This window comes from Aspergillus caelatus (assembly GCF_009193585.1).
Source record: "Aspergillus caelatus strain CBS 763.97 unplaced genomic scaffold BDV27scaffold_39, whole genome shotgun sequence".
NCBI classification, from domain to species: domain Eukaryota; kingdom Fungi; phylum Ascomycota; class Eurotiomycetes; order Eurotiales; family Aspergillaceae; genus Aspergillus; species Aspergillus caelatus.
Genome location: NW_022475302.1, coordinates 87,520 through 101,360, shown reverse-complemented (window position 1 = coordinate 101,360; position 13,841 = coordinate 87,520). Strand labels below are relative to the sequence as shown.

Here is a 13,841-nt window from a genome sequence, read left to right as displayed (position 1 = left end):
CTTGGCGGCAAAGCGGGGGAAATGTCGGCATTTGCGGAGCCATTCAATTGCCGATCCCTGTTTCCCGCAACCCTATTTACTAGTTTTATCGTACGGGGAGTATAACTACCGACTAGTATACGTACTACTAAAAGCATCAGTTCGATGTGTACCACCCTTGGGGAATTGCCTTAAAATGACTGAGAACTATTGGACAAGCGGATTACTTAGGTGTGTACCCGAGTCAGGCAAGATAGGCGAGGAAATCAACGGATTCTCCCGTGATTAAAAGAGAATAGACAAAGAGATGGCCTCTATAACTGATCGAAGCTGCTATTGTCTACGTGCTTTATCTAGAAAGTCTCAGGCCTAGCAGTTAGGATGGGTCATTAGATCCACCAAATACAGCGACCTCCTCTTGGCTTGAGCTTCTTCTCATAGCATCCGAGCATACTCCGTAGAAGCCACAAGTTGCATTTATGTGGGGCTCGGGACAACTAGGTTAGAACTTAACTATAGCCTTATAAGCTATGGTGGAGATGAGAACTCGATACCATTATGTGAAAAACGATGCTTTGCCGTGGTCTAGACAACATTTGTGTCATCATACTTGATCTATTACATGGAATACCACCCGCCAAATGCCCTCGAGTAAACTTGGGATAAAAATCTATGAGAATGTTCTCAAGTTGGTCAGTGCCATTATTCTGCAAGCTCACTGGAACATCTTCATCACAAGGGTCTCCAACATGTCGTATGAGCTCATATGGTTGTCAAACCAACTCAAGAACTCTTGGATAACTCACAGAGAAAGGGCTATCGAAAGAAACAAGGCTCGATATTGTACTCTAGATCTTTCTTATGACCTTGCTGAGACCGCTGGGCAAGAACCATTTGTCTAGATCGGGATTTTAACGATATAGTCATGTGGTTTTGGCAGATATACTCCGGAGCATGAGCTCTGGTGCGCCAAGATTGATCGGAGCCATTTGATCCGACGACAAAAGTACCATAACGACGACCAGTATCTACGTTGGGGAAAGTCAATCACCAAGTTTCTACGTTGCAGGGTTGACCGTTGACGCTAGTCCTATTGGTCCAATCAGATTGTCAGGTTTAATTAGCTAGATCTCCCGAATGTTACGCTACGCTAAGCACCCAGGCGCAGAATCAGATGGCTCCCTGTACGCTCTCGCATGTTAGGTAATGCTCCACTAATCGCAACGCTTAGTGGCTTTTTGCAAATCAGACCTGCACAGGTGGCAGCATAAAGGAAAGAAAAGTGGGCACGATACCTCTGACACAGGCCATTGATCGGTTTATCATACCATTCGGTCTCTACCCCGGTCCACTGACAGGGATATATCTCTTGGACGAAGCCTCGGTAAGGGCAGCTGCTTTAAATCACAACGCTCGCCCCGCCGAAAAGAAAGAAGAAAAAAAAATGTAAATCACGTCTGCTTCTGTGCCCTTTTTTGCTTTGTTGATAAAATGTTCGAAGAATCGTCTCAAAAAGCTCATTATTCGTCAATACTCGGAGCAGATCCTTTACTAATCGATGTAGGCCTCCTAATGCAAGGTCTTCACGTTATCAGCTGACATGGCCCAGGACAGCTCATCCGGCATAGAAAAGAATGCTGGAGATGATTACTCGTTAGTTTTCTGTCTAATCTGGTGGATCAATGAACAACAGCAGAGAGCATAACTAACAATACATTGTAGAGCTTTTACCTCTGCAAGTGGATTGACCTCTATAAGCGCTAGCATTACCGATTACAGGTATGATCTCCAGATACTTTTCCCGCAACACCTGAATGTTCGTCTAGCTGAAACAAGGTCTTCCAAATGACCAGATATGAGGTACGGGCAAGAAACACTCTAGTCGATGTGTTTAAGCTAATGAACTCTTAACAGAATGGACGTCGCTATCACGCCTATCATGAAGGAATTTATATAGGGGTAGCTAGCGCATCCCATAACTACCCTGTTATATTGATTATTGAGTCTCTAGTAGCCGAATGACGAAGCAGAGCAAGACCGCATGGGTCTGGTGCACCATATATACTCTCTGTTGCTGGAAGGAAAGCTCCATCTAGCGCCTCTTAGCGAGAGCCCCAAACGTGTTCTCGATCTGGGTACTGGAACCGGCCTTTGGGCCGTAGATTTTGCTGAGTAAGGGTGCATAATTATTGCTCACTTTCTCAGGCGTTAACATATACACCACCTTATAGCGAATACGGAAATGCTCAGGTTATTGGTAACGATTTGAGCCCGATCCAGCCGAAGTGGTATAGTGTCTTTTCCTTTCTCCCCCCTCTTCGCTACTGTAATTCAAGGAGTGACTCGAGCTGATACTTTCTATAGGGTACCGCCAAACTGTCAGTTTGAGATAGACGACTTCGAATCAGACTGGCTGTATAGAACACCATTCGACTATATCCATGCGCGTGAACTGTCCGGGTGCATAGGCAACATCGACAAGCTTTTTCGGCAAGTATTTGACCATACGAGTTCTGGAGGCTACTTTGAGCTCCAAGCCGTCAGCGCCCATTTCTTATCCGATGATGATACTGCGGAGAAGGCTGTCGTTGCTCAAGAGTGGATGAAAAAAATCCGCGAGAGTGGTAGAAAATTCGGTAAGCCGTTGGATAATGCCTGTCAATGGAAACAGAAATTGGAAGAAGTTGGTTTTGTGGACGTCACAGAAACGTTACTTAAGGTTAGTAAACGAACGGTATAGCAATGTACTATGCTAACTCGGCATGGAATACAGATACCCCTTGGTACTTGGCCTAAGGACGCGAGGATGAAAGAACTGGGGAAGGTTGGGTTCGTTGAAGAGTTGCAAGCTATTGAGGCTTATACGCCTGCACTTTTCACACGAGTCCTTGGTTGGAGTGAAGAGGAGATGCAAGTAATGATGGACAAGGTTAAGAAGGAGCTATTTGATCGATCATTGCATTTATATCTTCCAGTCCATGTTGTATATGGTCGGAAACCTTGATGCGATAGGGCCGATCCCATGGAAAATGAGGACACGACCTCGTTGTTCTTAGAGCAAAGGTTGTACTGTACATAGTCATGCAGTCGGTTTGACGTATATACACTCGCTGACTACTTGGCATTGGAATCGATGGCTAAGTAGCATGGCAATCTCAGCCAACAAGACTCAATAAAACTGTAGCTGGTGAGGAGTATTGACAATATCATTTAATATAACGGTTAGAGAAATAGATAGTTGAATTACGTTGTTAGGACGATGTAAAAAAACCCATTGCCGATGTGACTCCCGCTGTCGGAATGGTAACTTACAATCGATACATGACATTTCCGACCATTACTCTGTATCCGTACCGCTTTTATCTAATCGATCTGATCTAGTTCTCAAGATCGGAGACTTTAAAAAGTGCTCAAATGGGTTATCCCGTTATACTTATAGGTTGAAGTCGGGGCTTAGTTCATAGTGAGAGATTAAAGCCCACACTGACAGCTGAACTAGAACTTGAACTCATCCGATGCAAGACCCAAAATGGACTCCATTCCCCCGCGGGGATGAGGGTTCTTCCCTCCGCGATACCGTAGTTTGAATACAGTCCCGTACGCGACAGTACCCCAAACCTCAGCCGGCGGTGGGCCCGGCTTCGGAAGGCGGCAAAGCGGTCTGCAAGGACCGGGCGGATAATCACTTTGTCGGCTTTGTATCTAACCGAAAATGTACGGAGTAGCTGGTTGTTCGACCCTCATGTTGGGGTCGGAGCTGTGGTCGCTACTCTGTGGCGCTGCCGCCATGGATCTCTTTTTATTGCCTTCTCTTCTTCTTCTTCTTTTTCTTTCCTTTCCTCAGTTTCATACTCACCAGCAGTTTTGAGTCAATTGTCAAAAGGTTGGTCGACACGATGTCGCGACCTTTCCTCTCTATGTTCCGCCCAGTAGGGCGGCGGAACTTCTCCGCCTCAACCTCAAGAAGAGCAATCAATAAGCTATGTGAATCAGCTCAGGAAGCCGTTAAGGACTTGAAGGGTTCCTCTACTCTCCTTGTGGGAGGATTTGGTTTCTCGGGTGTGCCCAATACTTTGATCAACGCTGTGCGTGATCGTCCGGATGTCACTGATTTGACGGTGGTCTCCAACAATGCCGGCATGCCGGGTGCTGGTCTTGGTACGTTGCTAAAGAATAGTGGCTGTGACACCTGCAGAATGACGGCTAATACCAAACAGGACAGTTACTGGAATCCGGACAAATTGGTAAAATGATTGCTTCGTTCATCGGTGAAAACAAGGTCTTTGAAAAAATGTATCTGAATGGTGACCTCGCGTTGGAACTCACTCCCCAGGGTACCATTGCTGAAAAGTGTGCTGCTGGTGCAGCTGGTGTCCCTGCGTTCTATACTCCCGCGGCTTATGGAACAATTGGTTCGTCTTCTCCAACTTCTTTGCTAGGCCAGACGAGCTGACGTTTAAACAGTGCAAACTGGTGAACTCCCCGTACGTTACAACAAGGATGGCACTGTGGCGGAAACGTCCAAGCCTAAGGAAACCCGCGAGTTTAACGGCAAGAACTACATTCTGGAAGAGGCTATTTTCGGTGACTACGCTCTGGTTAAGGTACACAAGGCCGATAAGCTGGGTAACTGTCAGTTCCGTAAGGCGATGAACAACTTCAACGAGGCCATGGCCAAGAACGCCAAGTACACCATTGTTGAAGCGGACCACATTGTCGAAGTCGGAGAGATCGACCCCGAGGATATTCACCTGCAGTCAATCTACGTCAACAAGGTCATTCAGAGCCAGGGTGAAAAGCAGATTGAGAAGCTCACATTCGCCAAGGACCCTAGTGAGATGCTCAAGGCCGGTGAGTTTTTGGTCCTCTTTCTTTAACAAATCTCATTTCTCACAATCACCTAGGTTCCGGTGAAGCTACCGCCCGTCGTGAGCGTATCGTCAAGCGTGCTGCCAAGGAATTCCGGGACGGAATGTATGTTAACCTGGGTATTGGAATGCCCCTGATCGCTCCTTCGTATCTCCCTGAAGGCGTGGAGGTCGTCCTCCAGGCCGAGAACGGTATTCTGGGACTGGGTGGTTACCCTAAGCCGGGTGAGGAGGACCCTGACCTCATCAACCCCGGTAAGGAGACTGTCACCCTGGCCAATGGTGCTTCTGTGTTCGGCTCTCACGAGAGCTTTGGTATGATTCGCTCTGGACGTATTGATCTTACTATGCTCGGTGCTCTCCAAGTGAGCCAGTACGGAGGTATGTCTTTTGACTCTATTCCTGAGATTTCCTTCACCCTCTAACAACTACCCACAGATCTCGCGAACTTTATGCTTCCTGGTAAGGTGAAGGGTGTCGGTGGCGCCATGGACTTGGTCGCCAACCCTGAGAAGACCAAGGTCGTTGTGACTATGGAGCACGTTGACAAGAAGGGCAACCCCAAGATCTTGTCTGAGTGCTCTTTCCCCCTGACTGGCCCCCGCTGCGTGTGGAAGATCATCACTGATCTGGCCGTCTTTGAAGTCAGCCCCACCGAGGGTCTGACGCTCGCCGAATACGCTGAGGGTGTCTCTGTTGAGGAGATCCGCAGCAAGACTGCCGCTCCTTTCAAGGTTGCGGATGACTTGAAGCCCATGTTGTAATTTTAGATATCCATGCACATATAGAACGTTAAATTGATTCCTGTTTTGTCTACCAAGGTGTTCCAACATCATGACTTGGAGAGAGGTTAATCATTTCCTAATTGTAGACGTAGTCTCATTGACTCTGGAAGCAATTACTCGGTTTGTATTCGACATTCTAACTCGAGTCATAAATCATTGTGCATGACCCACTGCGCCTCAATTCCCCACTAGGATCAATCACTATAAATCATTGGTCTCTGGCCGCAACACGAGGCCATGGGTTTTGAACATAAACGTAGTGCAGGCATGAAGCTGTAAAGTTTGACATAAACCTGATACGGAGAAGCCACCCACTGGCGCTTATGACAGAATCACGTCCGTCTCACTGCCAACACAAATATTTTCTTGTCATCCTACCAATTAAAGATTTCTTCAGAGCATGTAACGTCATGCATTAGTTGCCTTCTTCGTTAATCTGCAGCACCTGATACGCCGATCCACTGACGCTTGGCCCTATAGTTTTTTTTTTTTATGTTGCTAATTTACAACCTTACGCAGTACAGAGTCTAGAATCACTCTGTACGTGAAGACTCCGAAAGCCACGTCTCAAGTGGTCAGAGTCCTTACTTCTCGGAAAGTATAATTGATTGCCTGCAGATGCCCGATTCCCGATGCCCTGAGCCCTCAACCAGCGCAGCGGCGAGGATGCCCTACTACGACATCATTGGACCCACTCACCCATGAGCGTCAGGTCGTTTCTTTTCCGGAAATCAAGAAGATATTACAAATATGAAGCTATTTGACATGGAATATATCCAATGTGGTGTCGATATTTTTTAGATTTAACTTTGGAATATCCAAGCCTGTTGCTGACTTTCCTAGCCGCTCGACCCTCAAAATCCTGATGTCGCTTGTATCCATCTTGATTGAAGCTTTACTGTCAAAAGGCCCCATAATTAGTATCCTCCTCTTGCTATTGGGCAACGAATGGGAGCAGATTTGCTATTGAACGGAATACGATTCCTCGAATGTCGAGCTGCACTTGCTGTTGCCGTGTGACTGTCGGGAAAAGCTTAATGTAATAATCTCCCATCTTGGATAATGACACATTCTATCATAGCTGGTCATTGAGCATGAAAATGACGAATTCCGCCATCGTTAAGGTGTGTATGGAGCGCTATGGTGCAGTCGAGAGGGCATATAAGGTTGTGGGGTGTTTCGGGATTCAATACAGGATGCTTAGAGCAAAACCTCGAAAACGAGCATTGCAATTCTTACGAGCACAATATTGAAATCTGTTCGCGTCAACTATCTACTCGCTTTATCCTTCTACTCAAGCCATTCGTTTGTTGCATCCATCATAATGGATCGCTACCTCTCCACCCACGTTAGCCAGAGACCGGACGCCATCGCCATCGAAGATGATATCCAGAAATTGACATATAAGGACCTGAACCGAGAAGTCGACAGGCTAGCCTCCGTGTTGAAGAATTACCACTTGGGCCCCGAGGAGCCGATTTGCATCATAGAGGAAATAAACTCCAATCTTGTCATTGCCCAGCTTGCGGTCATCAGAGCAAGACTGACCTGCGTACCAATCGAGCCATCGACGCCCAAGCTTCGTCTGAGTAATATGCTCACTGATATCGGAGCCAAATATATTCTATCTGACAAGGAAGATATTGCCGATGATATCGAACACACGGTGATTCCTATAACAGGCCGGAGTCCTTCTGATACTTCTGATGCGCAGAAAGACAGCCAAGTGAACGGTTCAGTCCATGACCCAGACCACGAATACCGCAGCCATATTCTATTCACATCAGGATCAAGTGGAAAACCCAAGGCTGTTCAGATACCTGAAAGAGCTATCACTCATCTAGTGACAAAAACAGCCTGTACGCCGCTGGAACCCTCTGACCGTGTTGCAGTTATAAACAACCCTGGCTTCGATATTTCTCTCTTTGAAGTGTTCGGTCCATTGGTCGCAGGCGCAACGATGGTCCCTGTGCCTCGCATGGTTGTAACTGATCCGTTCGCGTTCCGAGAGTTCATCGCAGAGAAAACCATCTCAGTGATATTCTTGACGGCAGCGTTACTTTCTATTACTGGCTACACCTGTCCTACGGCTTTCCGTGGTGTCAGACTTGTCTTGAGTGCCGGTGATGTACCCAGTGTCGCTGCCGTAAAGGCCATCATGAAATCCTCTGCACCTCCAAAGCATCTCTGGAACACGTACGGCCCAACGGAGACAACAACTTATTCCACCATGCACGAGATTAAAGCTGAAGAGTTCCAACATGATTTCTTGGGCATTGGTGGGCCAGCTGGGGACACTAAATTGTGCCTCGTGGATGAGAACCTAGAACTCATTACAAAGCCCGGTGAGGTAGGCGAAATCCTTCTGGGGGGGCCCGGTATGACTACAGGGTATATCAACCGCCCGGAGGAGAACGAGAACAGCTTCGTCACCCTACATGGAATCAAATATTACCGAACTGGCGATCTAGCAAGGTATCGTGTAGCTAAGCCTGAGGTCCTTGAATATGTTGGCCGCGCAGATCACCAAGTAAAACAGGGTGGTTTCCGCGTGGAATTAGGAGAAATCGAACAAACTCTCCATGCAAGCGGTTGGTTGTCTGGTGCTGTCGTACGGCAAATTACTTCAAAAGACGAAAACAAAGAACCGTTCCTTGTTGCATTTGTGATACCAGCTGTTGCTAATACAGTTCGTGCCCGTACACTCTCTGAATTTCTGGAGCAGAGATTGCCATCTTATATGATTCCGAGCGATTTTATCTTTTGCTCGGAGTATCCCATGACGACGCATGATAAGGTTGACCGGAAAGCATTAGAGCAGCAGTACCAAGAAAGTCGAGAGAGACAAGGGGTTCACAATGGAAAACAAGCAGATGACCGTGGAAACGACACTACAAGCGTCGTGAAGTCTCTTTGGTCATCCTTACTGAACAAAAACAACATCGACGACGAGGATGACTTCCTTGTACTTGGAGGAACGTCTCTTCAGTGTGCAACTCTGATAAGTAAACTGAGGCAGCATTTAGGGAAGACAATCTCCATGCGATCACTTCATGAGAACTCAAGGCTTGGTGATCTAGTTCATTACCTTGATGAGTTTGCTGAAGGAGGAAATGCACCGGACGAAGCAGACAAGTGGATTGCGCACTCCAAGATCGCTGACTGTCTGCATGCCGTACCTGATTGGCAAGCAGAAAAGGAAGGGAAAGTCTTCATATCAGGAGTTACTGGATTTGTCGGTGTCAATTTTCTGAGCCGATTCCTACAGATGCCGACAGTCAAAGAAATTGTATGTGTCGCACGGTCTAAAAATGGCATTACACCTCGAGACAGGGTGGAGGCGGCTTTGGAGCAATATGATCTCTGGGATCAATCCAAACAACACATGCACAAACTAAGGGTCCTAACCGGAGATATATCTCTCGACTTGCTCGGGCTCCCAGCAGAGCAGTTCGACTGGTTGGCCAACTGGGCAAGCGTGGTCTTCCATCTGGCTGCCAAAGTTAACTTCTGCGATCCATACCAAGCCCATTTTGACTCTAACACACTGGGAACGAAAAACATGTTAGATATTGCTGCTAGTGGACGGCGAAAGGCCTTCCACTTCATGTCCAGCATTGACGCATGGGGCCCAACCGGCCTGGTATTTGGGACCCGTAAATGCCTCGAAGATGAGCCTCTTGAGCCCCACGTACGAGGCTTATCATTTGACATCGGCTACGCGCAAAGTAAATGGGTTTCTGAAATGATGGTGCGTCGAGCTCGTGACCGTGGGCTTCCCACTGCCATTTATCGGCCTGGATTCACCATCGGTGACTTCCGAAACGGAGCTGGAAATCCGGATGACTTCTTTGCACGCTTGATAGTGGGCAGTATCAAACTGGGTGCATTCCCCATTCTTCCACTCCAGAGAATGGAGTACGTGACAATCAACTATGTGCTCGATGCTACCCTACACATCGCCTCTCGTAATGAAAACCTCGGCAGAGCATACAGTCTGGTTGCTCCCGACCCGAAGGACTCGGTGAACCTTGAACAGACGGTGGATGTGATCAGGAACCTCGGATATTCATTGAAGCATATCCCCTACTGGGACTGGGTTCGGATGCTACAGAAAACAAGTGATATGGATAATCCCTTGCTCCCAGTTATGCCACTACTCCAGGAGCCAGTGTTGAACGGACTCACTCGTTTTGAGACAAGTAGGAATACGCCTCACTATGATAGTTCTAACACTGTTGCAGCCCTGAAGGATGCACCGGATATTCAATATGTACCATTTAATTCCCAGATGCTGGATAAGTTCCTTGATTTCTGGGAGAGCAAAGGATTTTACAAGATGCCGCCTATTAATAACTAACGGTGGCACTTCGAACTATTGCTACCGGCTTTTCTCGCGGCCGTTCATGAGATGGTACAGAAATATGCAAGCTACCTCCTTTTTTTGTGATTTTTATTGTTCTGGTAAATGCAATTCTTTCCCCAAACAAGTAAAATTTTCTCTTCGTTTTTCTATTATTATCATAATTATAATTATATGTTATTTGCCTCGAATCTCATATTATGGAAGAGTGGAAATAAATCTAAAAATTACGACAAGATAACTATTTATATGGCCAAGAAACCTCGAGCCCTATGACCTTCCCACATGGCCTAGTGTGCTCTCTCTAGAAGACTCGGAATAACTTAAACTATAAGAAGCCTAGCTAGCGATAAACTAGAGGATCTCTAAGGTAGTCATCCTCGGCGGCTTGCAGGATGTCAGGGCTCCTTCGGCGTATGTAATCGGGCTGGTGGTATGTCTGCGGAGTATAGTAGATGGATATGCTGTAAGATAAGTGGCATAAGAAAAATCTATTATATTTAGAACAACACAGAGAATATATATATTAGAATAGAATAAATAATTTGAGACATCTAAATCCTCTGCGCGATCAGGATCTATATAGGGCAGCGCACGCGGCGGGGTAATTGTTGCCTGAGGCGGTTAACCGCGGTTGCAGCGGACGACAATGTACTATGAACTGGTGCATATATGATGATATAAGGAAACAAGAAAAAGGAGCATATCCAGGGGCGGTCTTCTACACATTTTCTTGAAGTGGAGACGTATGAAAATGAGAGACCTCTACATCCAGCATCATCCTAACACTTCCTCAGATGGTGGGGGGGATACAGCTCGCTTATATACAATAGCCAGCTGGATTAAGGTTCAGGCTTTTGTAGTCTAGCGTTTATTGTACATTTTATGGCAGTTAACAATCTGCAAGATACGCTCATCGTCCCACGTAATATGGCACTAAAATGTTTGACTATCATTGCTATTTCCTCATCCTTATCTGTTCTCTGATTGTTATTCTTATAATGGTCACCATTGGAGAATAAAGTGGGTTGGGTTAGGGCAGTACTTGATCTAACTATAGATAGTGGGGTAGTGGGATGTATAGCCTTGCATGGAAGTCACAAGAGGAATACTAAAGGGGAGGAGGCGGAGAGAAAAATGTCTACATGTCTCATGTCATAGGGCAAGTTTTAGTCCTGAGTCAATGAGGTTGAAATTCATAACTGAAATGGACTGCATTAGTATATTCCAGTATAATTTCCAAGTGAGAATCTCTAACAAGGCATCAACATAGGTTGAGGCTGGCAAAGGTCTACCACACCAGCTCTTGTCCCTCATAGGTAATGAACTTGCCCGAAGTAGCCTCTCGAGTAGCCCCGTCGATCAACTGCAGCATTCCCTTGACGCTGTTGTCGATTGTCTCAGGAGGGCCAGGTACGTATCCCCACTGCTGAGCGACAAAGTCTCCTGCCCGTGTCTGCACCCATCCCGGGTGTAGTGCCACGGCAATCAGATTCGGGTGCTGAAGATGAAGTGCGCGCGTGAGCCAATTTCCCGCCGCACGGCTGGGCCCATAAGCGCCGCCCGGGAAGGGTTCTTGGCCGCCGATGGAGCCGACTGAAGAAGTAATGTTGATGAGCTTGGGCGCGCCAGCGGATTTTTGGAGTAAGGGCCACAGTCCCTGGAAGACGAGCAAGGGAGCAATTGTGTTGGTTTCGAAGGATGCCCGCAGATCCTCAGCCGAAGTCAAGACAGCAGGCACCATGGGGGCTGCGTACCCGGCGTTGCAGATGAGAACGTCAATGTGGTCAACGCCAGCGGCAGTATTGAAAGTCTCGGCGACCGTTTCGGGAGCACTGGCCGATGAGAAGTCGAGCTGGAGAATGTGGAGGCTGCTTTGCTTGCCTGCGGTGACAGCTTGGGCCTCCGCCTGGAGACTGGCGGCTGCCTCCGCATTGCGGACAGAAGCAATGACGGTGGTAGCAGGGCGCGCCAGGAGCGATTTGACCAGGCCAAGGCCGAGACCTCTGTTCCCACCGGTGACAACGTAAACTTTGTTGCCGGATGCCATGGCTAGCGTAGTAGGCAGAAGATAGTAGCACGGCAAAGTGTAGCGAATGGATACAAGAGTGAAGTGAGTGTTGATTCGGAAACTAGTGGTCAGTTTCCCAGTGGACTAAGATAAAGGGGGAAGGAAAAGATAGAGGGGCAGTCCATGGGGGAGGACAGGGTTTATATAGTTGGGTCCCTCTTGTAGTCCTTCTTTATTTGCCTTTCATCTGCACTTAGTAAACTTCTCTCGTCAGATTTTAGGGTTTCTCCTTAGGTTTGATTCGTTCAAATGATCTACGTTCCGTTTCGTTTCTTTTCCAACCTCGTAGCTCCGTGAGACTTTAGGGCATGTCCCATAGCATCCTGATCTACATCATCCCATACATATCAAAGTGTTCTAATAAGCACCCATCCCCCTGTAGTGGAAGTTGAGGTGTCAATATCATCCCCCCACCTTTGGGAACCCTAGTGGCCTTGGTGCCTGAGACCTGCAACGCTAGACGGTGCCTGATTGGATAGGTCAAGGGCATCCCCCACAAGGAGCCATACTACAATCCATGATCTTTAACGATATTTCAATACATCTTTGTTTGTTTTTTACGTATATTTTATCATCCTTTGTCAATATGCAAGCTACGAGCCCAGTCTTAAATGGCGACAGATTGGTCTATTTCCTTGGGTAGGATTAGTGAAGTATCTTATCGGTCGCAGATTGAAGATATAAAATGAGAGAGTTCCTGAGTCCGACTGACAACGGGTTCAACATGAGGACATTACTTTCAAAAACTGAACAAGACTTCTATGACAGGTCTGAAGGAAGAAAATAAAGGAGAGTTATAGTAGTCTCCCTCTTGTAGTATATTGAAGCAGACTAGAACATCGGGGCTAATTCCGCCTGAGGATCTGATCTGTCCGCCCTGACCTCATCAACAATCCCATCCCAATCGTCGTTAGCCTTAGACCTCTCTGTGGTGAATGCAATATTCTCATCCAATGCACCATCTTGTCTCTTTTGCCCCTTCCATACCATCTCAGTGACACCTACAACCCACGCATTCTTGCCTGTTCCTAACAATCCAACAGTAAACTCTCTGCCGGATAAGAAGGCCTCGATGAGAATCCCACTTGAGGAAACGGTACTCGCTCTCACGTCTTGAATAGCAGGATATAGCTCGCTTGCGTTTCTAATCTTGTTGCTAGTTTGTATACCCTTCGAAGAGCCCTCGGCAAGTGGTTTTGCAAACAGCGGATATTTTGAGAGGCTTTTGGCGTGCTGGGAATTGTCTATTGTCTTTTGGATCTTCTCAGGTGTGAGTTCCTCTTCATCATCGAGGTGCAGTACGACAAATGGGGCTGTTGGGACACCGTAATGCTGAAGGACCATCTCTTTTGTTTTAGATTATTCACTATTAGTAAAACACTGCCGACTTCTTTATCGCCCATGTTCATAAGAAAGTATCTTTGTCCTCCCCTTATCCAAGCACAATGTCATAGTAGCCGCATCAGAAAATGTAAAAGGAACACGATAGGCCTCCAATAAAGCAGGTACCTGTCCTTCCCTGGCTGTCCCGTGCAAGCCCTCAGTCATATTGAAAGCTAGGCTCCAGGTCTCACCGTCTCCGGCAGCAAGTCTCTTGATGAGGGCGTGAATGCCTGGGACATGTGTGACATTATATCCGAGTTTGGTTAGGGTTTCGGCGATTTCGTCTGCAGCTTCACCCCACTTCTAACCTTTTGCAGTCTTCTTCAGAATATCCCAGTGAGCGAAAGACGGCGCGGAATGGTAGACTAGGGCTATTGTTTGCTTGGAATAAG

At 47.1% G+C, this 13,841-nt stretch overlaps 5 protein-coding genes across 5 annotated transcripts; 3 read left to right on the top strand and 2 right to left on the bottom strand.

Moving 5' to 3' along the window:
* The first annotated feature begins 1,402 nt into the window (after positions 1-1,402).
* Positions 1,403-3,171, top strand: BDV27DRAFT_124195 (class I SAM-dependent methyltransferase). Its single transcript, XM_032066042.1, has 8 exons — positions 1,403-1,539; positions 1,589-1,632; positions 1,702-1,763; positions 1,892-1,938; positions 1,994-2,151; positions 2,211-2,267; positions 2,344-2,698; positions 2,753-3,171. Exons 1-8 carry the CDS (start codon positions 1,471-1,473, stop codon positions 2,981-2,983), a joined length of 1,023 nt encoding a protein of 340 aa, XP_031930297.1. The 5' UTR covers positions 1,403-1,470; the 3' UTR covers positions 2,984-3,171.
* Positions 3,172-3,729: 558 nt separating this feature from the next.
* On the top strand, positions 3,730-5,638 carry BDV27DRAFT_124192 (3-oxoacid CoA-transferase). Its single transcript, XM_032066041.1, has 5 exons — positions 3,730-4,137; positions 4,197-4,391; positions 4,444-4,830; positions 4,884-5,228; positions 5,286-5,638. Exons 1-5 carry the CDS (start codon positions 3,876-3,878, stop codon positions 5,609-5,611), a joined length of 1,515 nt encoding a protein of 504 aa, XP_031930296.1. The 5' UTR covers positions 3,730-3,875; the 3' UTR covers positions 5,612-5,638.
* Positions 5,639-6,956: 1,318 nt separating this feature from the next.
* BDV27DRAFT_142982 (non-ribosomal peptide synthetase) lies at positions 6,957-9,992 on the top strand (the record flags this gene model as incomplete). Its single annotated transcript, XM_032070026.1, has 1 exon — positions 6,957-9,992. One exon carries the CDS (start codon positions 6,957-6,959, stop codon positions 9,990-9,992), a length of 3,036 nt encoding a protein of 1,011 aa, XP_031930295.1.
* Positions 9,993-11,073: 1,081 nt separating this feature from the next.
* On the bottom strand, positions 11,074-12,156 carry BDV27DRAFT_124189 (SDR family oxidoreductase). The gene has a single exon (XM_032066040.1). The coding sequence runs from the start codon at positions 12,043-12,045 to the stop codon at positions 11,287-11,289; it is 759 nt and encodes a 252-aa protein (XP_031930294.1). The 5' UTR covers positions 12,046-12,156; the 3' UTR covers positions 11,074-11,286.
* Positions 12,157-12,673: 517 nt separating this feature from the next.
* On the bottom strand, positions 12,674-13,410 carry BDV27DRAFT_155181 (uncharacterized protein; the record flags this gene model as incomplete). Its single annotated transcript, XM_032072095.1, has 2 exons — positions 12,674-12,700; positions 12,949-13,410. The coding sequence occupies 2 exons, from the start codon at positions 13,408-13,410 to the stop codon at positions 12,674-12,676; spliced, it is 489 nt and encodes a 162-aa protein (XP_031930293.1).
* Between the last annotated feature and the right edge of the window lie 431 nt (positions 13,411-13,841).